At 47.2% G+C, this 23540-nt stretch overlaps 1 protein-coding gene across 1 annotated transcript in view; it reads right to left on the bottom strand.

The window, feature by feature from the left end:
- Positions 1–13135, bottom strand: part of CCDC149 (coiled-coil domain containing 149) — a 98347-nt gene extending 85212 nt beyond the window's left edge. The window contains exon 1 of the mRNA XM_082838575.1: positions 12929–13135. Coding sequence (XP_082694701.1) covers positions 12929–12976 — 48 coding nt within the window. The 5' untranslated portion in view covers positions 12977–13135. The remainder of the gene's footprint in view (positions 1–12928) is intronic.
- Positions 13136–23540: the final 10405 nt, after the last annotated feature.

Below are 23540 nucleotides of genomic sequence, written 5' to 3' on the forward strand. Positions count from 1 at the left end.
GGAAGTTGCCCAGGAATTGATCGAGCAGTCTGCAAACACATTAGAAGGTCTGGCAAAGCTGGAGACTGTTGGGAAAGCAGAAAAGGTTACAGATTGACCCTGACAGCATTCACCAGTCTGGAGCAAATTAAAAAGCAAATTGGAACTGGCTTAAATAAAAGGGAGTCCCATCGCTGCCACCTCCAATATCTCCTCGGTCGTGGGGTCTACAGACGGCAGAGCAAGCAGGTACGTCAATCTGCACTTCATCAATATGAATTTTCAATGGCATCATGTTGACGGCGGCAGCTGACACATCACCTCCCTGGGCTGAACCATCCCTGAAGCCCTGGGAAGCCTCTTCCTAAAGCCTAGGCAAGGACAGGACCACCCCCTCAGCTGTAGAGGGTAGGGGACTTTAAAACACACTTTCACGTACATCATCTCATTTTATCCTCATCTTAGATGAGAGACACAAGGCAGGTATTGTTATCTTCATTGTACAAAGTCCAGAGAAACTGAGGTCTGGACAAGTAAGGTGATTTGCCCAAGACCGTGTAGCTATGTAGTGGTGGAGCTTGATGACTTACATAACCCACTGCTGCCTGAGAAAGGAAGCTGCCCGGGACACCAGGCATCTGCCAGGCCATGTGGACACTCATGCTCCTTCACAGCCATGGTCAGCCCGGGGAGACGTTGGAAGTGGGGCACACTGGCAGGTGAGTAGGGCTGGCTTCAAAGAGAATGTTGAAAATGACGAGGTGAACCGTTTTTCCTTCCTTGTTTCCTTCTCTTCATTCCTCCCCTCCTTCCCTTCCTTTTGTCCACAAGTGCCTGCCAAGGATCATGTGCCAGGCACTGTGCTGGACATTGGTGACCTCCCACCCCTCTGAAGGTCCCTCATCCTCAGGAACCCCAGTGGCCATACCTGCTCACAAGGCCCCACGCTGGCTTCCCAACTGAAATATACCATCCACTTCCCAATCTCTTGAGACCCACAAGAGGTAGGAAACCCAAGTGGAGGCTATGACATCTGAGCTGGGCTGTAAAGTGTGAGTAGGAGATCATCTTTGGACATAAGCAAAGGCTTAGAGATGTCTCAGGGTACGGAATGATCTGGTAACAGGAATTCTATAGAGCGTGAGGGAGGCGGTAGCATAAGGGGTACAGAGGAGTTACTGAAGATGAGGAGAGAGCAGGCCCTTGGAGGCCACCTGAGGAATGGCTTTCACTCTGCGGGCCCTGGAAAGCCATCGGGGGCTTTAGGCAAAGGAGTGGTAACTCATTTCAGCGCTTGGAATGACGACTCAAGTAACTGCAGGGAATAAAGAAGGTCTTAGAGGGTCTTATGCAGATATTCTGGGAAGAGTGGATGAGAACCTGGGCCATGGTGGGATAGTAGGAAAGGTGACACAGAGCCCTTATTAAGCCCTTTGCTTGTACCAAAGCAGAAAATATGGGTCTTTGTAGATAATTAGACGGGTGTGGGGTAAGTTGGGAAGAAGAATCAAGGCAGATTCCACAGTGATGTCATTCACTATGGGATAGAAGAAGGGAAGAGAGATGGGAAGGGCTGAAGACAGAGGGAGGGTAAATTCAGTTCAGGGCACGCCGAGTGCGAGGTGCCTGGGGGACACGTCCAGTAGCCCTGTGGAGGGATGCAAAGCCCAGCGTGTAGGGGGAGAACAGCGGAGCGTCAGAGGCTGCACAGCCAGGTGTCAAGTAGGCAGAGGACTGAAGAAAGACTGCCGTATGTGGCAAGTAGGAGGCTGGTCTTGGGTGGCCATGGCAAGAGCATTTTCAGGAGTAAACATGGGGTGGAAGGCAGGCTCAGGCGGGTTGAGAGTGGAGGAGGACAAGGGCACAGAGGGACAGGTGCAGGTACAGGGGGCCTCCTGGGTCCTGCTCAGCCCTCATCCCCAGGCAGCTTCTCCCTGTTCAAAGCGTACAGTCATGCCCTTTGAGTTGCCTCTAGAATGAAGGCCACTCAGGACCCCAGCACTCTCTAGACAGCTAACCGGGCATTCAAGGTCAGCCTAACAATCATCAGCTGATGCCCCACTGTGTGTCTCCAATCACAGAAACACATCTGGGATTTCCCAAACAAGCCCTGTGTTTTGCCATCTCTGCACTTTTGCTGTCTCCATTCCTTCTGCCTAGAACACCTTTCCTTTACATTTCCACTTGCAGAAATCCTGCCTAACCTTCCTGGCCCAAGTGCTACCGTCATCAAGAACCTTCCTCAATCCCCCAATCCAAATGAACTTCCTTGCAAAGCACAAGGCTATGCACACAACATAGTTGTGTGCAACACAACACAACACAACACAACATAGTTGACCTTCTTCTTTGCTATCCACCTGTCCCACTGAAATACCTCCGGGCTGTGTCTCATTCTTCTTTTACGCCAACCGCCCAACCTATCACAGTGATGGATCCATCCTGACATCACTGACCCCCCACCTGTGTGTCTGTCACTAATAAACTATAGGTGGGCAGGCACGTCCAAGATTCTCTTCCCATAAATGAAAATGTGAAATCAAAGTCGAGGCCCTGCAAATGGGCCAGAACTAGGTCATTTGGGGGATGTTCTCTCAGTATCCTCACTCAGGTCCTGCACCTCTTGAGTCATAGCACGAAGCCTCATCATTCTAGAACTCCTGTCTCCTACCCCAACACAGGTGGTCATGGTCCCTCCTCTTAGGAGCTCACTAATTTGTGTAGGAGTTAAGATCCACACAAAGAGAAGGTCCTTTCCTTTCTCAGGGAGCATGTAAATTCTACATGAGTGGTCTGTAAGCTACACTACATAAGGCAACAGGATGAAGAGCTCACTTCAAGCTTGGGTGGTCATGGATGATTTTATGAAGGATGTTGGTGTCTATTCCATCTTGAAGGACTGGTAAAGGCTGTGGTCAGGGAAGAAGTGGAAGGCCCACCCAGATGAGGTCAGGATGATAAAGTAGAAGCCAGAATGCGGAACAGATCAGTTTGGCTGGAACAACCAATTTATGAGGGAAAACGAGGTGTAAGGCTAGAAAGATAGTCCAGCTTGGGGCAGGCCTTGAATACCCAGTAATGGGGAGCCACTGAAGGCTTCTGAGTAAGAGGTCCTGGTGAAGTATCTTTTTTAAGGTAGTTTAATAGGCTAGTCGTATAGAAGGTATATTGGCTTGAAGAAGATATGATATTTTGAACAAACGTAAGATGTTCATTACAATAAAAATACCATAAGGTAATGGAAACAGAGTAGCCTAGAAGAAGTGAAATGAAAATGAGAAGACTTCAAAATAAAAAATCTGCCAAAGGTTCGTGTTCCTTGGGGACCAGGTGTCCCCTACCACCGGTGCCCTTTTACCTGAAGGACCAGAAAGAGATGCAGACTCTCAACTAAGCAAAGTCCTCTGCCAGGAGGCACCCAAAGCCCCGCTATGGTTTTATTGGTGGAAAACCAGGCAGTGGGTAAGAAACATTGCTCACTCTGGTCATTTTCATTCAGGGACTAGCCAAAGTCCTCTTCTTATCTTCAGCCAATGTATTTTATTCAATGTGAAAGTCACTAAATTAATTTTTTTAACATGATAAGAGTAGCAATTGTCAATTTTAGAAGCACATATGCGAATTTCCCTGCACAGGAGAGAACATGAATCCCATTACTTAAAAATAGCAGTTGTGCTCACTTTCCCCCACATGCTAATTTTAATAAACTTACTCTAAAATTAGCCTGCCACTATGAGGATAGCTGCTCATCAAAAATGTTCCCAGGAAGCACTAAGCTTGCCTCGCAAGAGTTCAAGCACTCCTAGGAAACTCTGAACAATGCGGAGCTCTAAGCAGAACTTGTCCTCTTCTCACCAGACTCAGTCACCCCCAACCCTCTGTCAGACCCATCACCACCACTCTCCAGCCACACTTTGAGGGTCATCTTGGACTCATGCTATTGCATCTTCCCGATCCAATTGGCTATGAAATCCTGTATGGGTCTTCCTTTAAAATCTGTCTCATAGCCATCCCTTTTTCTCTGTCTCCACTGATGCCATAACTCCTTATCACTTCATTTATTCAAATATTCAAGCATTCACATATTCTATACTCACTGAGTACCTACAAAGGGCAAGGTACAGTGTGAAGTGTTAAGGTCACAAATTAATACCATATGGTCCCTACCCTCAAGGAGTTCAAGATCTTTTGGGCCCAGTGGAGAGAGAGACAAGTCAAGGGTTTATCAAAGAACCATATGATAAGTGGCATGACCTAGGTGCAATAGAGGTAATTGGGAATATTGATGGTGACAGAGAAGAGACTAGATTACTGGTAGCTCATCTTCACTTGTCTTTCCCTGACTCCTGGGAGAGCTACCAAATTTGTCTTTATATTCCCGCTGCCTGGCACAGTGCCTTGTGAATGACAAAGGCTCGGTGATTACTGAGTTCAGTGGAAATGAATCTTTCCCAAGTACTTTCATCAACTTACACTCTAGCTAAAAAAACTTTCAGAGGCTATTACCAGCTACATTAGAGTACACCCTTCTGTCTTGCTTTTGAAGTTGTTCACCATCTGGTCCACCCTGGCTATCCAACCTCCATTTCTGCTATACCTCAACCCACTAGTTTCAGGCTTTATCTGGAGCATTTCCTCAAAGGCCAACCACCAGTCCAGTACTCAGGCCTGCTTCCTGTCACCACCACCATGCTCTCTTCAGCCAAAGCGGAGGGACCCAGTTCTACTTCTTCTAAGAAGCTTTTCCCCACTTCTTCAGCTACACCAACTGCCTATATATGTATCTAAGATACATTGTTCATTATTTTGCACTGTTTTTTCATTTAATATTATGAATGTGAATAATGCTTTGAAATATTAAATGGTACTCTATTTACCTTGCCTCAAATTTCTATAACTCCTACCCTGTTACTCTCCACATATCCCTCTCCCTTTTATTTTTTATTTATTTACTTATTTTTAAAATAAATTTATTTATTTTATTTTTGGCTGCATTGGGCCTTCGTTGCTGCGCGCGGGCTTTCTCTAGTTGCAGAGAGCGGGCGCTACCCTTCATTGCGGTGTACAGACTTCTCATTGCAGTGGCTTCTCTTGTTGCAGAGCACGGGCTCTAGGCACACGGGCTTCAGTAGTTGTGGCATGCAGACTCAGCAGTTGTGGCTCGCGGGCTCTAGAGCACAGGCTCAGTAGTTGTGGGGCACAGGCTTAGTTGCTCCATGGCATGTGGGATCTTCCCGGACCAGGGCTCGAACCTGTGTCCCCTGCATTGGCGGGTGGATTCTTAACCACTGCTCCACCAGGGAAGCCCCTCTCTCTCCCTTTTAAAAGCCAGACATTTTGCCTTCTCCAAGGAAGAGAGTGCTCAGCGGAACACTGGTAGCGAAGTGACTGGCTTTTCAGTTTTGAAGGCCTTGTCCTTCACCAGAAGATACCAGAGCAAACAAGAGTCTCCCCATAACTCCCTCCCCCATGACTCTCCAAAAGACTAGAAAAGATCTCCAAACTTGAGGAAAAGGCAGACAGCGTGCAAGGAAAGAGAGCCTGGTTACCATTGAATGTCTAAGAATGAACACTTATCAGCCTGGTGTCAGGAGAGTGGAGTAAGGACAGTGGGACTGAGATGTAGGGGCCGTGGCTAGTTTTGACGGAAACCTGATGAGTTGGGCAATCAGAGAGGTAAAGAGTAAAGCTCTCTATAGTGATGACTCTCTTCAATATCCATTCCGCCCCTTTTTAAAGACCTAAGTTTACTGAGGTATAATTTACGTAGAGAAAAAAAATCACCCTTTTGAGGTGTACAGATCTATGGATTTTAACAAACTCATACAATCATGTAGCCATCAACTCAATCAAGGCATAGACTATGTCCATCACTCTAAAAAGCTCCCTCGTATTCCCCTGCAGTCAATCTGTTCACTCACTCCAGGCTCTGGCAACCACTGATTGGTTTTTCTGTCCTTTCCGTTGTGCCTTTTCAAGAATTTCATATAAGTGGAATCTTACAGTCAGTGCATTTGAGTCTCTGCCTTCTTTCACTTGACATGTTTCTGCATGCATCAGTAGTCTGTTCCGTCTTAATGCTAAGCAGGATTCTATGATGTGGATGTAGCAATTTATCCACGTGCCAGTTAGTGGACACTGTTGTGTTTCCAGTTTTCAGCAATTATAAATAAAACTGCTATAAACATTCACATACAGGATTTTGTGTGGACACGTGTCTTCATTTCTCTTGGGTCAACACCTATGAGTAGGATTGCTGGGCTGTTGGGTTTAGTGTAGGTTTGACTTTATGAGAACTTGTAAAACTGTTTTCAAAAGTGGTTGTACCATTTTTTATTCCTCTAGCAACGTAGGAGACTTCCAGTCACTCTGCATCCTTATCAGCACTTGGTTTTCCCATTTTTTCTTTCTGTGTTTGTTTTTCCGTTCTAACAGATTCGTTGTGGCTTTAACTTACATTTTCCTTATGGCTGATGATGCTGCGTATCTGTTCATGTGCTTATTTACCATCTGAATCTCTTCTTTAGTGCGGTGTCTATTTAACTCTTTTGCCCATTTTTAAAATTAGATTGTTTTCTTACTATTGTGTTATGAGAGTTCTTTGTATATTCTGGATATAAGATATGTGTTCTGCACAAAATTTCTCATCTGTGGCTTGTCTTTTCATTTTTTTTTAACAGAGTATTTCAAAGAGCAGACATTTTTTATTTTGATAAAGTCCAATTTATCCTTTTTTTCCCTTTATAAGTTTGTGTTTTTCCTGTCCTGTATACCTTTCTAACTTTTTAATAGAACCCTCCCAAATTTAAGTTGGGCATACCCAGCTTAAGATGACATTTCCTAGCCTCCCTTGCAGCTACATGTGGCCATGTGACTACACTCAGACAAATGGGATGCGAGAAGTGATACGTATAGCTCTCTAGACATCCCTAATTAAAGAAAAGCCCTTTGCCCTGGACTTCCCCTTTCTCTCCTTCCCCTTTCCATGGACTGGGACAAAACACGGCAACAACCTAGCTTTAACTATACAGTTGAGGACCATCCCCTAAGAAACAGTAGAGAAACAAGATAGGAGAAACCTGGGCTCTTAAATGACTCATGGAGCAGGGCTGCTCTCCCAGCCTGGACCACCACACTATGACACGAAAGAGACCTAAATATCTACCTCACTGAAACCACTATATTTTGGGAGTAGGTATCTTTGTTAAGTGGCTTAGACTTTACCCTAAAAAATATACCCTTCTTTCTTAGGAAGTAAAAAATAATCCCCAATTCCCCGGACCCAGCCTCGTGTGGTGTGGTGTGTCTATGTGGAAAATTGCACCATGGTTTCTCAGAGTTTCCCTCAGCTCAGGAGTGATTCAGAGACAGCAGAACACGACTGAATTCCTCCACCTTGGGCAAGGGAGCAAAGCCCCCCATGCCCAGAGTAGTGAAGTAGCAGTAGGTCACCTTGTTCTTCATTCACCCAAAGTAGCATGGGTCTGGTACAGACACCAAAGGGCCAGAAGAGGGGAACAAGGGCAGACACAACAGTGACTGACAGTGACCAATGACCAGATGCTAGACTGAAATGAGGTGAGTGTGGCTAAACAAAAACAGCCCAGACCAGTTGTGTGCCCCCTACCCCATCACCCCTGCCAGTGGCTGAGTACTACTTCCCACCCCTAGAACTCAAATACAAGTTCAGGCAGAGGTGTGATTCCCATCCAGCTTACGTTCCCCCCCACCGCCTTACAAGGGGAGTTTGTAATCATAATTAAGGTGTTAGAGCAAAATAAAGTTTTCGGTTTGTGAACACCTGAGTTTGTGCCCTGACTCCACCCTCACTGTACTAATGCTTGCTGAACATTTACTGCTTGCCAGGAAGACAGCAAAACACGAACGAGCGTGATTTCACTGGATCCTCGCAATTAGAGCACCTACGAGTAGGTGCTTTACGATCCTGTTTAAAGATGAGAAAAATGAGGCTCGGAGGAGTTGCGTGGCACGGTGATTCTCTCAACACCCATTCCCCTTCTTCTGGCAGTTGTTCCCACCCCCCGACCCACTCTCAGTCCATGTGGCCTGGGCAGGGCCCCGTGCACAACTGCAGGCCTGAGACAGGTCACCGGGCTCCTGAGTAACTTCCTCCAGGGCAGGTGAGGGATCTAAGTGGGTGCAAAGGGAGTGATTCCTGGGGTTCTACGGGGTCTCCTGCAAAAGAGTTTCTGTCTTCCCCTCTGGACTTGAGCTTGAGAGGGTGGGAGGCTGAGACTGAAGTCAGGCCCCAAGCAGAGCCTAAGATGGAGAGAAAGCATCTGTTTGAGCACTGAATCCAGCTGTGCCCCACACCACCCCTATCTTGGAATGATTAGTCACGGCAGCTGTGTTAGTTTGCTGGAGGCTGCTGTAACAGACTGCATAAACTGGGTGGCTTGAAACAATAGAAATTAATTTCTGATAGTCCTGGAGGTCAGAGGCTCAAAATCAAAGTGTCAATAGGGCCAGGATCCCTAATAAGACTCTAGGAGAAGACCCTTCCTTGCCTCCTCCTAGCTTCTGGTAGCTGCCAGCAATCTTTGGCTTTCCTTGGCTTGTGGTAGCATAACTCCAATCTCTGCCTCTGTCATCACCCGGCCTTCCTTCCTCTGTGTCTTCACATCGTCTTCCCTTTGTGCACCTCTGCAGCCAAATTTCCCTCTTCTTATAAGGACACTGGTCATTGGATTAGGAACCCACTCAAATGACCTCATCTTGAGAACATCTGCAAGATTCTGTTTCCAAACAGGGTCATATTCACAGGTATTGGGGGGAGGACGTTAGGACTTGAATATATCTTTTCGGGGACACAATTCAACCCACAATATCAACTGATAAATTCCCTTTGAGCTGAACCTGCTTGGGTTGGGTTTTGCACCGAGAAAGAAGTACAGCCAAGATTTACTCTCAGTTCTCAGTCAACAGACAAGACCCAAAGCTGCGCCCTTATCCACAGGCTCAGACTGCAAGCCTGTTCAGCTTCCCTCCCCAAATGTCAGCGGCTCTACTTCGGGCAGAGGCCCAGGCTTAACCATCTTCTATATCTGCCTCCTAGTCACTCACTGCATACAGCATGCTCATGGAATACAGGATTGATTGCTATCTAATTAATTCACCAAAATTCAAATAGTGAAACTGAATTAGTCATGGTTTATCACAGGGCAGCAGGCTGAGAGATGACCAGGATTTTTATCTTAGAAATAAAGTTACGGATTGTCTGCACGACTGCGTTTCAAGATTTCCCCCTGATTTGAAAGATCACCTCAGGTGGTGATGAGAAGAATGCTTCCCCCTCCCCAGACATTTAATTTCCAGAATAGAACAGAAGCCACACCCCTTTTACACGCATGGCCGTGTTTACTTCACGGCCTGAGAGAAGGCTGTAATTTCAGCTTGTTATGCTAAAAATGTGAAAATAAAACTGATCTCTATAGGATCATTTAAATGAAAACTGCTTCCTAGAGGCAAGCCGAGGAAGCAAACTGATTGAAAGAGAGCACAGGGCTCTGGGCAGGAAGGGCCATGGAGTGTGGACCCAGGGTGGGAGGTAGAACCGGGGACTTCTGTAGAAACAGACTGGAGCCCATTTGACCCAGGTCACATGGGTGGTGATGCCTTCCCCAGTTCCTTCCACTGGCTTCCAAAGTCACTTTCAAATGCCACTAGCCACGGACCATTCTCTTCCTTGAATCCTACTTGCCTAGGGCCAACACGATTTCTCCACTCCCACGGAAGCCCAGGCAACTGAACTTGAGCGTGCAGGGGAATCCCCTGGTGAGCTCCCTTTGCAACAAAAGCAGATTTGGGGCTATACCCCCAGGCACTTTCATGAAATAAGGGAATTCGTTTCCTGTGGTTGCCACAGCAAATCACTACAAACTGGGCGGCTTGTAACACAGAAATGTATTCTCTCACAGTTGTGGAGGCCAGAAGTCCAAAATCAAGGTGTCAGCAGGATTGGTTCCTTCCGGAGGCTCTGAGGGAGAATCTATTCCAAGCCTCTCCCAGCTTCTGGTGGCTGCTGGCAGCCCTTGGCATCCCTTGGCTGTCGCTGCCCATCTCCAGTTTCTGCCTCTTCACATGGACTTCCTCTGTGTGTCTCCACTCCCTATAGGCTTCTCCCTTGTATCTCTGTGTCTCAAATCTATCTCTACTTTCTCATAAGAACACTAATCATTAGATTTAGGGCCCATCCTAAATCCAGGATGATCTCATTTTGAGTTCCTTAGCTTGATTATATCTGCAAAGACCCTGTTTCCAAATAAGGGCTTATTATAGCTACTGGGACGTTAGGACTTAGATGTAGCCATGGGGGGAAGAACACAATTCAGTGCACTACTGTGGATTTAAGGAGAGACCCAGAAACTTGTATTTTTTCCCCCAAATGCCAAGTGACTCTTTTTACTCTTTGCTCCCAAAATGACTCTGTAAATCGTCTGTAAATCGACTCTGTAAATCGACTGTAAATCGTCCTCTGAGCAACAATGATCCAGTTGCTGAGGATTCAAAGATGAATAAGACATAGACCCCTCCTTTGAGAATCTGCTGTCTAGGGGAAGATACACACAGATGAACTGGTGATTAAGATACAAAGTGTGGGGCTTCCCTGGTGGCACAGTGGTTGAGAGTCCACCTGCCGATGCAGGGGACACGGGTTCGTGCCCCGGTCTGGGAAGATCCCACATGCTGCGGAGCAGCTGGGCCCGTGAGCCATGGCCGCTGAGCCTGCGCGTCCGGAGCGTGTGCTCCGCAACGGGAGAGGCCACAACAGTGAGAGGCCCGCGTACCACAAAAAAAAAAAAAGATACAAAGTGTGGCCTAATGATCCCAAGCTCTGGAGTCAGGCACCAGGGTTCAACTTCTGCCCCCTCCAGATGTGAGGCTCTGAGCGAGTTCCTTAGCATGTTTGGGCCACAGTTTCCTTATCTGTAAGATAAGAAATAATTCCTACCTTATACCATTGTGAGTATGAGGCTGTGTAAATATGAAGGATGGACTTGAGGAATGGCCGTTAGCTCTTATGAAGGTGGGAAGCGCCTTGCATTCATTTTCACATTCCACAGCCCCGAGCTGTGTGCCCTCTGCGTCCTAAGCTTTAATGAATGTCTGAAGGCAAGACAGCATTACTCTGGAGATACAGAGCTGGGATAGGCAGGACAACTACGGAAAGACCCATATCCGGATCTTGACTTATTCTACAAGCATTTTTTGAGCACCTGCTGTGTATGGAGCTCAGCGTGTAGGCACCTGGGACAAAGCCAAATAAAATACATAGCCTAGTGGGGAGACCATTAGACTGCAATACTGTGTGGTCAGGGCAAGACAGAGGCACCCTCGGTCCAGGGACAGCCATGCCAATAAGAACTTCCTTCTTTGGTTTCCCATCCTTCCCAGTCCACCCTTTAGGATTCTCTTAGTGTTTATGGTGTGACTCTCCTTCCACACTATACCATATGCTTCAGGAGTTCTTTGAGGGCAGAAGGGGTCATCTGTCTTCCTGGCCATTGTATCCCAAATACCGAGAAATGTACCTGACTCCTAATAGGCATTCGACAAGTATTTGCTGCAATAGTGAACATTCTGCTATTTCAGAGCCCAGCACTGGACTTCCATGAAGAACCACCTCCAGCCTCCTTGACCACTGGGTATGATTCTTGACGAGCCAAGAGAAAAGATCCCCAGAGGATCTGTCCCTTAACATAAAGCCTGACAGAGGAGATGGGGACAGGCTGCATGACAACATATCATAATGCTGTCCAGTTATTACATACAGATCAAGAGGGAACAAACTGAACTTGGGGAGAAGCTATGACAGTCCATTCCTCTTCAGAAATACAACGCTTTGCATACACTGGACATTAAGTACTGTTATCAGACTGACCTGGAGGCCCAGGAAATGGTGAAAGGAGAAAGACGGTACAACGTTTTCCTTCCAGCACCCAACGTGGGAAGGAAGCCAGCAAACCATTACACCCTGCATTGTGCGTATAGAAGTAAGAAAACGGAGGCCCAAGCGGGCCTTGGGGACGGGGATGGTTCTCAGGAAGGAGAGAATGGAGAATTTCCGGGGCGTGGTCGGCACAGCTGGGTAAGTGGCTAACGCCATCACAAATGGTGGTAAGTCAGGACGAACAATTTACCTGTGAGAGGGAGACACCAGCACTCTCTCTCACCTGGAGAAGTCAGGCAGCCCCTCCCAGGCCAAACCATTCTTAGGGTGGGCTGAAGAGGGAAGAGCATAGGAGTCCAAAAGCCGACCCCAGGGGTGTTTCTGACAAAATCGCTGGGCCGGGGGGCGGGGGTGGGGGGGAAGGCACGGTATTCTCTGCTTCCACAAATCGAATGACTTCTGCACCAGTGTTTCACTCCTTTGATAAACGGCGCGCCACCTTACACACAGAAGGCCCACGGTAAACGTGTTGACTTAATTGAATAACTGAATGAACGAAGGCTACGGAGGACCCTATGGAACTCCCCTCCCCCACAAAGCTCCGCTGCAGGTGATTCCACCTGGCCCGGCCGTGGCCCCAGAACCCGGATTTCCCCCTGGCACCACCTTTCCGCTTCAGCACTGGGCGTCCAATCGCTTGGCTCCAAAACAGCGGCAACCGAGAAGGCAGGTGGGGCTTGGCTCCCACTCCCGGATCCCCGCGCTCCTCTCGCCAATCCAGTGCCCAGCCCTGCCCGGAGGGAAGGCCCCTCCCCAAAGGCTGGCACCAGCTGGCCTGGAAGAAAGTGGCGCCCGGGCAGACCGCAAAGGGCGGGAGGAACGGCGCACCTGGCGGGGCGCGTGAGAGCAGCCAGCCGAGGCCGCGGGGTGCGCGTCCCCCGCGAGTCCCCGCCCGGCTCGGCCACCCGGGGGGCGCGGGCTCGGGGCTGCGGACCGCTCGGCCCGGCCCATCCCGCCCGGCCGGCGCCTCGGCCTCACCTCGCTCACCAGCCCCTGCCAGTCGCTCTCGATCCGGTCGCCGTTCATGGCCTCCTCCTCCAGGCACGGGCCGGCCTCATGGACGCCACCCTCCTCCTCTGCGCCCTCCTCCTCCCGCCGCGCCGCCGCCGTCGCCTCCTCCACCCGGGCCCCGCGCGGCCCCGAGAGGGCCCGGCGCCTCCGAGCCGCCGCGTCGCCGCCTCCTGCGGCCGCCCGCGCTGTTGACTCAACGTCAGCCTCCGCGGGAGGAAGGGGAGGAGGAGCCGCGGTCGGTGCCGGGCCGCAGCCGCCGCCGAGCCGGCCTAGGACCGCGCCACGAAGTCCCCGGGCCCCGCGCAGCCCCCGGACCCCGCGCTCGTGGCTGCCGAGGTCCTGACCGCAGGATTACTGCTCTCCCGGCGGGAGGCGGCTCGGCGTCCCCCACTAGAAGTAAATCCCCAAATCCAGCCATTCCCTGACCACTATCACGGCTCTCACCATTAGAATGTAAGCCCCACCTGGGCAGAGGGTTGCTTCCCTCTCAGATGAATGTTGGGTACAGGGCCTGGCACACAGTAGGTGCCCTACAAATATTTGCTGAACCTGTGGATGAATGAACCACATGTTCTTACATATTTAACATGGTTTTTTAAGCTACTAATGTTTATTTCTATTTCTTAAATTATCAGCTGTGATAAATAAAAACATTGAAAATAAAACGATAATGAATTCTAAATAGGACCGAAAGCTCTGAGTGTGATGCTTAACATGGGTCAAGAGAGGTGTTGAAGACATATTAGCATCAAACTGAGACTTTCTCCTAAGAGGAAGGGCTAAAAGGGAATTACATTACAGAGGACAGGGGAATCTTCACACATGAGTCAATATTATTCAAGGTGGTTTTCCCCAGCCACCTAAAATCCTGTCCTGAACCACTACCAGTAGTGAGCTTTCCATACTTGCAGAAGCGCTGCCTGTAGAGATGAGCATGTAGGTTGAGAAGTTGTGAACCCATTTTAGTTGTGGACACATAGCAACCAACATCTATTTGTTTTAGTCCCTGTTGATCCTGAATCGATCCTGTAGGATGGATGTTACCTCCATTTATGAGAAAAGGTGGAGAAACAGAGACTCAACTAGGACTCCTAGCTCCCAGAGACACTTCCCAGCCTCTTGGAAACCTGAAAATGAAGTATTACCCCTGGGAGTTGGAAATATTGCATTCTATTGTTGGCCTTGTTTTATTGGCTGTTTGCAAAATGGTGTCCATAATTCCCATGTCGCACCCACTGTCTTTGACTCTAGGCTCAGCCATGTGACTTGCTCTGGCTAACGTGATGTTTGCAAGTGTGCTACACAAAGAGGCTTGTAAAATACCTGTGCAGTAGGGCTTATTCTTGCTTACGCTCTTAGGAACCTCTGATCACCACCATAGAAACAAGCCCAGAAGAGCTTGCTGGATGATGAAGGACTCATGGCCAACAACCAGCCAACTGCCACATGTGAGTGAGGCCACTGACCCCCAGCGGCCACAGATGCCTGCATTAGTCCAGCTGAGGTCAGCAGAAGAACTACCCAGCTGAGCCTTGCCCAATTTGCTGACCTACAGAGCACGTGCTAAATACGCTGTTGTCGTTTTAAGCCCCTAAGTTTTGGGGTGGTTTACTATATAACGATAGATAACTGATATAAGTGGTGACACCACTAACGAGGAGCCTGGATGGCCTGAACTCTCTCTGGAAGCCCTGGCATCATGACCTGTTGGGTCCTCATCTAAAGAAGATTCTACAGCAGATTCTGGCAGACCAGGGGCTACAGGAAGGAGCCAGTCTAGTAGGTAGCACTTTTATTCAGTGCCTGTTGTGTACAAATCCAATACTCATCCTGAACACATTCAATAGCATTGCAGACCACGGTCCCTGTCCTAGAGGATTTGGAAGGCTTACCATTAAAGTTTTGCAAACAAGTGCTCTAGGGAACAAGAGAAAAAGGAGGGGCTAGAATACAGCTAATGCTTCTGGTATTCTGACCAGCTGGGTCACCTAATCCATTCTTTGTAATCCAAGAGGGTGGAAAGAAGGTCATCCCTGAGTTGAATGTCTAGGGTTAACTCAGCACCAAACACTTGTTCCTAACAGCCTGATCGATGTCTCATGCTAAGAAGAAAGGTACTGTCTGCCAATATATTGCCCTCTGGCAAACCATCTGGTTTCATTCCAACCTGTCAATGAGATAGACTTTAGGAAGAGTGGGCATAACTTGGTCCATCTGCCTTCCGCTGCCTCGAGGTCCGCGCCTTGCTCTCGGCTGGCATTCAGGTGGGAAAGCAGCCCGCCCCTTCTAGTTACTATGTTTAGCTGAGGCTTTCAGTACTGCTGTGGCTTTGGAGCCTTCACTGGTATTTCAGGCAGCAGGACAATCAGCAAGCTGTTGGGAGCCAAGGGACCTTCACGAGCGGGATCATGTACCTTTGCGACAACTCTCTGGACGACTTTTTGCGCCTACTTGCTTTCCTTCTCTGAAGTAAGTCAGCCAGTTATTAAGGTGTTTAAAAATAAAACTGGGGAGGAAAATCAAAGAGCGGCAAGGCTCTACCCTCCCCAGTGTGTGGAGAAACTTTCAACTCAGTTGAAACGGCATCTCCAGTTGCCTGGGTTTCCCTCAGAGGTTTCATGCCCCAAGTGCCAGGTCGAACCTGCTTAGCTTGTGAGATGTGATGAAATCACAAACCACGGCAATGTAGCTGTGAACGATTCTTTTTTATCTCTTTTCATTTATGTAGCCTGACATTGAGGAATAATAATAATTAAACGCAGTTTAAGCTTTCAGGCACCTATACCAGAAGGCCTCTAGACACCTCATCAACAGCAGCCCAGGCTGACAGAAATGAAGCTAATACTATTGTGGTTTACATTTTTCAAAGGAAAAAATAAAACTGCTCATCAACTGTCCTCACCTCTGATAAAAGCAGTACATTAAATGTTCCATCCCACAGTCCATTTGCATGGGACCAGTTTAAAACCAGGGGCCCTGGTCTTAAATTTGCTACCCTGACACTAACTGTTGAAACATTGTTTTCAGCCTCTATTTTCACATCCCCTTAACTCTCTGACAAATCTCTAGGGACCCAATTTTTCTTATATATATATTCAGAGCCCCAGGGCCAATTCTATCAATATTTATTTATTTATTGGCACGTGTAGTTAGAAGATAGTTAGAAGAAAGTGCTTAGGTGCTTTTGAGCGATGCTTTAAACTTTCAAAAGTTTGGGAGGGTTTTAGATATGGAAACTCCAAAATAGCTTAATCTAAGAAATTGAACTAGCAGATACTGATGAAAACAAAACAAAACAAATCTCTGGAGAGACTGGGAAAGAAAGGATGGCTTGAAGTTATTGTTAGAAACGTAGCCTCTCCTTACGGGTTCTCTATCGACTTGCAAGATAACTTTGGCTAAGTTTCAGCAGCCTCAGACACACGGGAAAGCCCTAAAGCTTTTGATACAACTTCTCCAGACAGCATTTTCAGTTCAAATTCTGGCCGCCCAAGCCAGAATGGCAGCATTCTCATTAAAGGAAACTGAGCAAATCTCCAGTAGAGATTTTTGGCTCAGCTTTTCTCTGAAATGTACAATTGGGGCAATATTTATGGCCATTCATTTCTCCAGTCACTTTTCTCCTGCCTGAATTAGGAAACCCAGTCTGATGAGCCTGGGAAGAAAATGATTCTTAATGACTCTGGTTTATAGAGTGGTATATGTGTATGTGTGTGTGTGTGTGTGTGTGTGTGTGTGTGTGTGTGTGTGTGTGTGTGTGTTTAATGTATATATTAATTAGCTCTATATGAGCCAAGATCCTCAATTCTTTCTCTTGTCAAGGGAGGGCCGTTTTGACAGGTCCTGCCAGGAGTCCCTATGACCCAGTTGCTAAATGGCTTCCTTTGTTCGTGACTTTAACCCAGGGCAGGGAACTGCAGGTCCCAGTGTGCACTGCAGTCAGGCCTCCTGCAGAGCCCTGAGACCCGAGGTCCTCTGGGCCGCTGGCCTCAATTCTGTAAAAGATAAGCCTCTTCCCTTCCTTTCTTTTCCCCTACCTGGGGATACTCTGCAAAGGGCCTCATCCATCATTTCCCTACCAGGGTCTGCAGCCAGACACCAGACAGACAGGCAGACAGGGGATTCTGGCTGGGTTCCTGACTCAGAGCATTCTCTGTCTCTTAGCCCCCTGAACTCCTGGCCCGTCTCTGTGCTGCCACCAAGCCCTCCCAGCCCAGCAGCAAACAATCAGTTGCATGCTACTCCTCTCCGCCCTGCCCCCCAGCCCAGCCAGCTGCCAATCAGCCGGGCAGCAGCGGCTGGCAGGAAGTTCCACTCCCCGCTGAATCTCTTCTGAGGTGCTCAAAATGACCGAGTGGGGCTGATGATGGCCTGTGGACCCACAATTGCCATCCCCGGAAGGGGCGGAGCGTGACTGACTGGAGCGTTGAGGGCAGGAGGCTGGGGACTGGCGGAGGCAGACGGGCAGCTTTTTTCTCTACCTGTGGAAGGGTCCCGACAGGGGGAGGAAGATGTCAGGAGGAAAGGGCCCTGAGCTGGAGAAGAAAAGGAAGAAAAGGAGAGACAGAGGTAGATGCAGGGCTTGCGCTCCGGATAAGAGGCCAAGAAATCAACTAGAGAAATCAATTAGAGATGATCATACTAAGTGAAGTCAGTCAGAAAGAGAAAGACAAATACCATATGATATCACTTTTATGTGGAATCTGAAATATGGCACAATTGAACCTACCTACCAAGCAGAAAGAGGCTCACAGACACAGAGAACAGATTTGTGGTTGCCAACGGGGGTGGCGGAGGAATGGACTGGAGTTTGGGGTTAGTAGATGCAAACTATTGCATATAGAATGGATAGACAACAAGGTCCTGCTGTATAGCACAGAGAACTATATTCAATGTCCTGGGATGAGCCATAATGGAAAAGAATATAAAAAAGAATGTATATATGTATTAAAAAAAAAACAACCCACAAGAGAAGAGTGGAAAACATTGGACACAGCAGTGGATGGGGGTAAATCCAACCCTGGCCCATGGGGGGAGTGGAGTGAACTGTAGCCCAAGGAAGCAGTTAAATGGAAAAGAGACAGGGAAAGTGAGTCTGCTCTCAGATTATTCAAATTTATTGTACTTATTGATAATGTATTTCATTTCTTCTGCATGGGGGGGCTATGATTCAGCACAAATTTGATGTAAATTTATGGAAATGGAAATGCAGAGAGCGGCTGCAGGCCCTGCTGCTGGCAGGTTAGCAGCTCGGCCTTCACCCAGGTGGAGGTTACCACTCTCTGGACTTGGGGAGCTGAAAATAGAAACGTCTGACTTGGGGGCCACTGGCCTCTCCTACAGGCCAAGAGAGGGACTGACCCTGTCGCTCTGCAAGGCTTAGTTAAAAAAAAAAAAAAAAAAAAAAAAGGCTAATGACTGTCTACAATAGTATCACCTACACTGTCTTCTTATCTGATTTTTGTCTTAGGGTGGGGGGAAGGATTTTTACCCAGTAGAGATGAGCAGGCTTATTTCAATGAAAGGGGAGGAAAACAAAGAAGAGAATTAACATTATCTAGGACGTACTGTGTGCGCAGAGCTCGCTAGTGAAGTGACACAGTGTTTTTCCTCCTGTACTGTGGAAGAATCAGGGGCCTGGGGTTAAAAAAAGAAAAAGAAAAAAAAGAAAGAAAGAAAACAATTTGCTAGAGAGGGTGAAAAGGTGGCATTCCATACAAATGGATGGAGCTGGTCAAATATTTATTGTCCATTAGGCTGTCCTTCGGAACGCTGGATGTTGATTTCTATCTTTCCCCCTCATACCAGGTCATGGCATTTGTCTAATGATGTGCCTCTCCCAGTTGGTAGCAGCCTCTCTGGCTTGGCCGTGACCCTGACAGCCAAGAGAACTTTTCACAGCTTAGGAATAGCTTCTCTGAGCCAGACCTTACTCTGCAACTTGCAGTTGCAATGAGACAAGAAATTCAAGAGACCAAGATACAAAGCCAGACCAAATGGTTTTAGAGCCCCTTCATTCCCGTTAGAGAGAAAGTTTACTGGCACTGGTTCTTGCTTTCCACCAAAGCAGGGATTCCTTTCAATATCCAAACAGTTGTGAGGTCCCGAGCTGCCGTGCTTAGCTGGTCTGGGGGCAGACAGAGGCGTTTGCCCACAGCCCACAGCCATGGTTTGTGGGTGTATTTGAGCAAATGTTTCCAAGGATGGCAGTGATCTGCTCACTTGTATTACATCCACGGGGTAGAAACTGTCAGCCCTTGGTGACACTGTTTATAATGCTTTGACCTCATTCAGTCACCAAAGGGCAAATTTCTCTTTGTTCTCTAACAGGAACACAACATGGCAAGTAAACATGATGTCTAAAGAGAGACTGTCAACAAGGGCATTTACGAGCTTATCATGCCCCTGCTGTTTCACTGAGCAGTTTACCTCTGGGGAGAGAGGCACATATATGCCCCTTATATGCCCACATGTGACACAACGATTGCCGTTTATTGACGCTGTTTGTTCCCACGAGACAGGAAAAATAATCTTAAGGTGATACAAGTGAGCCTGAGGAGGGTCTCCTTTAACATGCAGGGTTGTTTATTCACGTGACAAACATTTCTTGAGCTTGTCCTAAATGCTGAGCTAGTCAGTGGGGATGACGACGAGGCTAAGACCCACTCCAGCCTCGAGGCTCCTGGTCTAGTAGCTGAGTTCCCCGAGCAGCTGAACACTGCAGAACATGGAGAAGTATTCCAGAATTGGACCCTTCAACTATGATACATCATATAGTCAGCATCTTCAGGGACTGGGAATGAAGCATGAAACCAGGTTCATTTGGTATGCTTATAATGGTTAAAATGGCAAGTTTTATATTATATATATTTTACCATAATAAAAAAAAGTTTAAAAAATACTTGAAAAAATAAAAAACACAAAAAAGAAAAACCAGGTCCATTTGGCAAGCTGGGAAAGGGCAAGATCAAAGGTGACAAAGACCCAGAAAGCATGAGTTGGTGAGTTTACTCATCAAGTCCCAGAACATTTGAAAAAGAAGAAGCAGTGACCCCTTTCCAAGGTTGAGGAAAGTTTTAATTGGACAAAAAATACTTTCGAAAGGGAGCAGTGGGTTGGAGCAGTGACCCTGGGAGCTGGGGTATCTTCATCTCTCTGTGACTTAACTGTACAATGAGCAGATCAGGCCAGATGACCTTGAAGGTCTATGACTCCACGAAATTAAGCCTAATTTTACATTTGGGTGGAACTCTGTACAAAAGGGTAGTGAAGGTACTGTTAATATCGAAGAAAGATTACAGCACCATAAAGTGTTACAAAGACAAGGAATCTTCAATAGCTGGACCCCTTACTATACAAGAGAAGAAGTAGAGGCCCAGAGTGATAAAACACTGTGCTCAAGGTCACAGAGCTTGTTAGGGACAGAGCTGTGGCCAGAGTCCAGAACTTCCAATTCCCATGCCCTGGCTGCTTCACGATGCCCTGAAGCTTGAGGTTCCTGAAGAGCAGGATTCTGGTTATCTATTACTATGCAACAAACCATAACAGGTGCTTAATAAGTGTGTTTTGAGCTCTATTTAAATACCATTCTTCTCAGTAATAATGTAAACTAGCATTTATTGAGCAATTACCATATTCCAGGCACTTTGCTAAGTACTTGACGTGTGTCACCTCGTCTGATCTTCACAAAACTGTATAATTATCTGTAATTATCCCAGGCCTGATATTCAGTAGGTAAAAGCCAGGAAGGCCTTATTAGTTGTCGAAATTGTAAAATACTTCCATATGAGTTGGTGAATAACAGCTGCTCTGTGCCCCTGAAATAAACCACTGACCTTTATACCTCTCCACTGAACACCCCAGACCAAGAGGGACCCAGGTGGGCACAGCCCAGGGGGAACCCCCATCATGTCTGAAGCCCTGTATGCCTCCCCCACCTTGGCTCCCATCCCCACGTGTCTCCCTGTTCTAAGCTGACCGCATGCTGAAGGGGTAGACAGAGCTTGGTGGTTGTGTTGGTGCCTCAGCAGGTAAGTGCTTGGTGCCCATCCAGCCAAGAATCTTCAAGAGTGAATGGATGGATGGATGGATCTTCAAGAACTAATGTGCTGGAGGCCCTGTGGCCACTTACGGGATTGGCAGCCTCTACAGAGTGCTTTATGGGCCGTTAGGTATTTTGAATATCACTCTTGATTACCTGCATTTGATAGAAAAAGAAGCTGAGAATTTAAAGAGTTTTTAAATGACTTGACCAAAGTCACATAGCTGGTGAGAGGTGGATCCAGGACTAAACTGCCTTCTAGCACCACGTGCTCTGCTATTGTACTAAGCTACTATCTTAGTATTTTAGGGCTGCTCTAACAAAGGACCACAGACTGGGTGGCTTTAACAACAGAGCTTTATTGTCTAGCAGACCTGGAGGCTGGAAGTGTGAAATCAAAATCAGCTGTGTTGGTTCCTTCCGACGACTGTTAGGGAAAGATCTGTTCGAGGCCTCCCTCCTTGGTTTTAGAGGCCATTCCCTCCCTGTGTCTCTTCACATCGTCTTCCTTCCACGCCTGTCTGTCTCTGTGTCCAAAATTTTCCTTTTCACAAGGACACCAGTCATATTGGATTAGGAGCCCACCCTACTCCAGTATGACCCTATCTTAACTAATTACAGTTGCAATGACCCTATTTCCAAATAAGGTCACATTCTGAGGTACTGCGGATTAGGACTTCAAACATAGGAATTTGGGGGGAGGAACACAATTTTTTTGTAATGCAACTTCCTCATCTTTGTGTAACAAAGTTAATTAGGTGTCTACATAAATTATCTGGAGAAAGTCCATGATGGATAGGTCAACTAGCTCCCCAATTCATGCTTCACCATTGCCAAGGCCCCCTTTACTTCAATCAGAAGTAGTGTGAATTGATACTGACTCAGTGACTTTTGCCCTTCTCCCCATGCAGTCCATATCTTTCCATTATGCCAACCCCTTCTGATGTCCAGTTGAAGGCTCTGAGACGAGGTGTTCTTTGCTCATTTTTATTCTTTTTCAAGCTATTTCAATGTCCTTGGGCTCGTGGCTGTTTCTGCAATCACTGCCGGATGCATGAGGTTAGTACTTGTCCCTTCAGCCATTCAGTGAACTCTGCAGCTCGAGAGACCCTGGAACTGCAGTTCATGTACAATGAGCCCCTTCTTAGTCTCAATGAGTTACTGCAAAGGCCTTTCCCACGAAGTGCTATCTGAAACTCTTTTGTCACTGAGAGCTTTAGTTCTACTCTCTGTATGTGAGAGGGTGGTCTGGTCTGCTTTCGCACATGCCTTTGAAACAGACAGTAACCTTGGTTTCAGATGCAGTGTCCTCGGACTGGGAAACTCATTGGACCAAAAATGTCTACAACTTATTTTTCCCCTTAGATTTTCTTTTTGTATTGATTTTCCATTTTTAGCACAAGATTGATCACCAGCAAAATACCAATTTACATACAGATTCTGCTAAACTCAGCATCCTATATACTTGGGACTTTTTCATCCATAAACCAATTTTTTAAAGAGAGAGATTCTATTATCAGAAGTATCCCTGACGACAGTCAAGATGGCCCTTAGAGAGCAAACTCGGGAGGCCCATAGCCTGGTAGGAGTGAGCTCAGCTGATTTGTGAGCGTAATTAACCATGAAGCCAAGGTCATAACTTGATACCCATATGGGCAGTTTCATCTTTTGCTTACTGCTTTGACCACAAGCCTAAACTGCAAAACTTGATCAGCTATCTTACAAGTTCATTCAATAAAATTCAACAAATACTCTTTGAGTACCTAACTATGTGCCAGGCACAGTTTAGAAACTGGGAGTAGAGCAAGAAACAAGAAGGACATGAGCCTTGTCCCTATGATGTCTACAATGTCATGGTGAAGCAAATATCAAACAGAGGATTATTTAAGTAGCAAGGTGATAAGTGCTGTGAAAGAAAAATACAGGGATGCTTTGAGAGAGCATGATAGGGCATCTAAGTTAAGTGTCATTTAAAGCAAGACCTTGGGGGTGTGTAAAAGTTAGCTAGGCAAGAGGATGTGCCAACCATGCAGAGACAACAACATGAGAACAAAAGAACTTCATGCCGTTGGCTTAACCGAAGAGCAGGGAAGTGAGTGACAGGAGATTTGGCTGGAGGGAGGACCAGAGCCTTAGCCATGTTAAGGAAGTTGGAATTTGTCCCACAAGCACTGGGAGTCCTTGAAGGGTATATTAGGATTAAAGTGAAGCTTCAGTCACAGAGACCCAAATATATGGTGGGTTGAATAAGAAAGAATTTAATTTCTCCTGCACATGACAGGCTGGCAGGCAGCCCTGCTCCCAAAGCCGTTCAGGGTCCTGGGTTCCTTACATGTTATGGTTCTTCCTTCACCTAGGACACCATCCTCAGGTGCAGGTTTGAAGCTGAGTTGCTGACCTAACTGTGCTCCAGCTTGTGGGAAGGGAAAAAAGTCCAGGGCCTGTGATTTTTTTCTAAGCAAGTGAGAGGGAAGTGGTAGATATACATTCTACTCATGTTCCCTCAATGAGAACTTAGAATCGTGGTCACATACCACT

Source organism: Leucopleurus acutus, assembly GCF_964270905.1.
Source record: "Leucopleurus acutus genome assembly, chromosome: 4".
NCBI classification, from domain to species: Eukaryota; Metazoa; Chordata; class Mammalia; order Artiodactyla; family Delphinidae; genus Leucopleurus; species Leucopleurus acutus.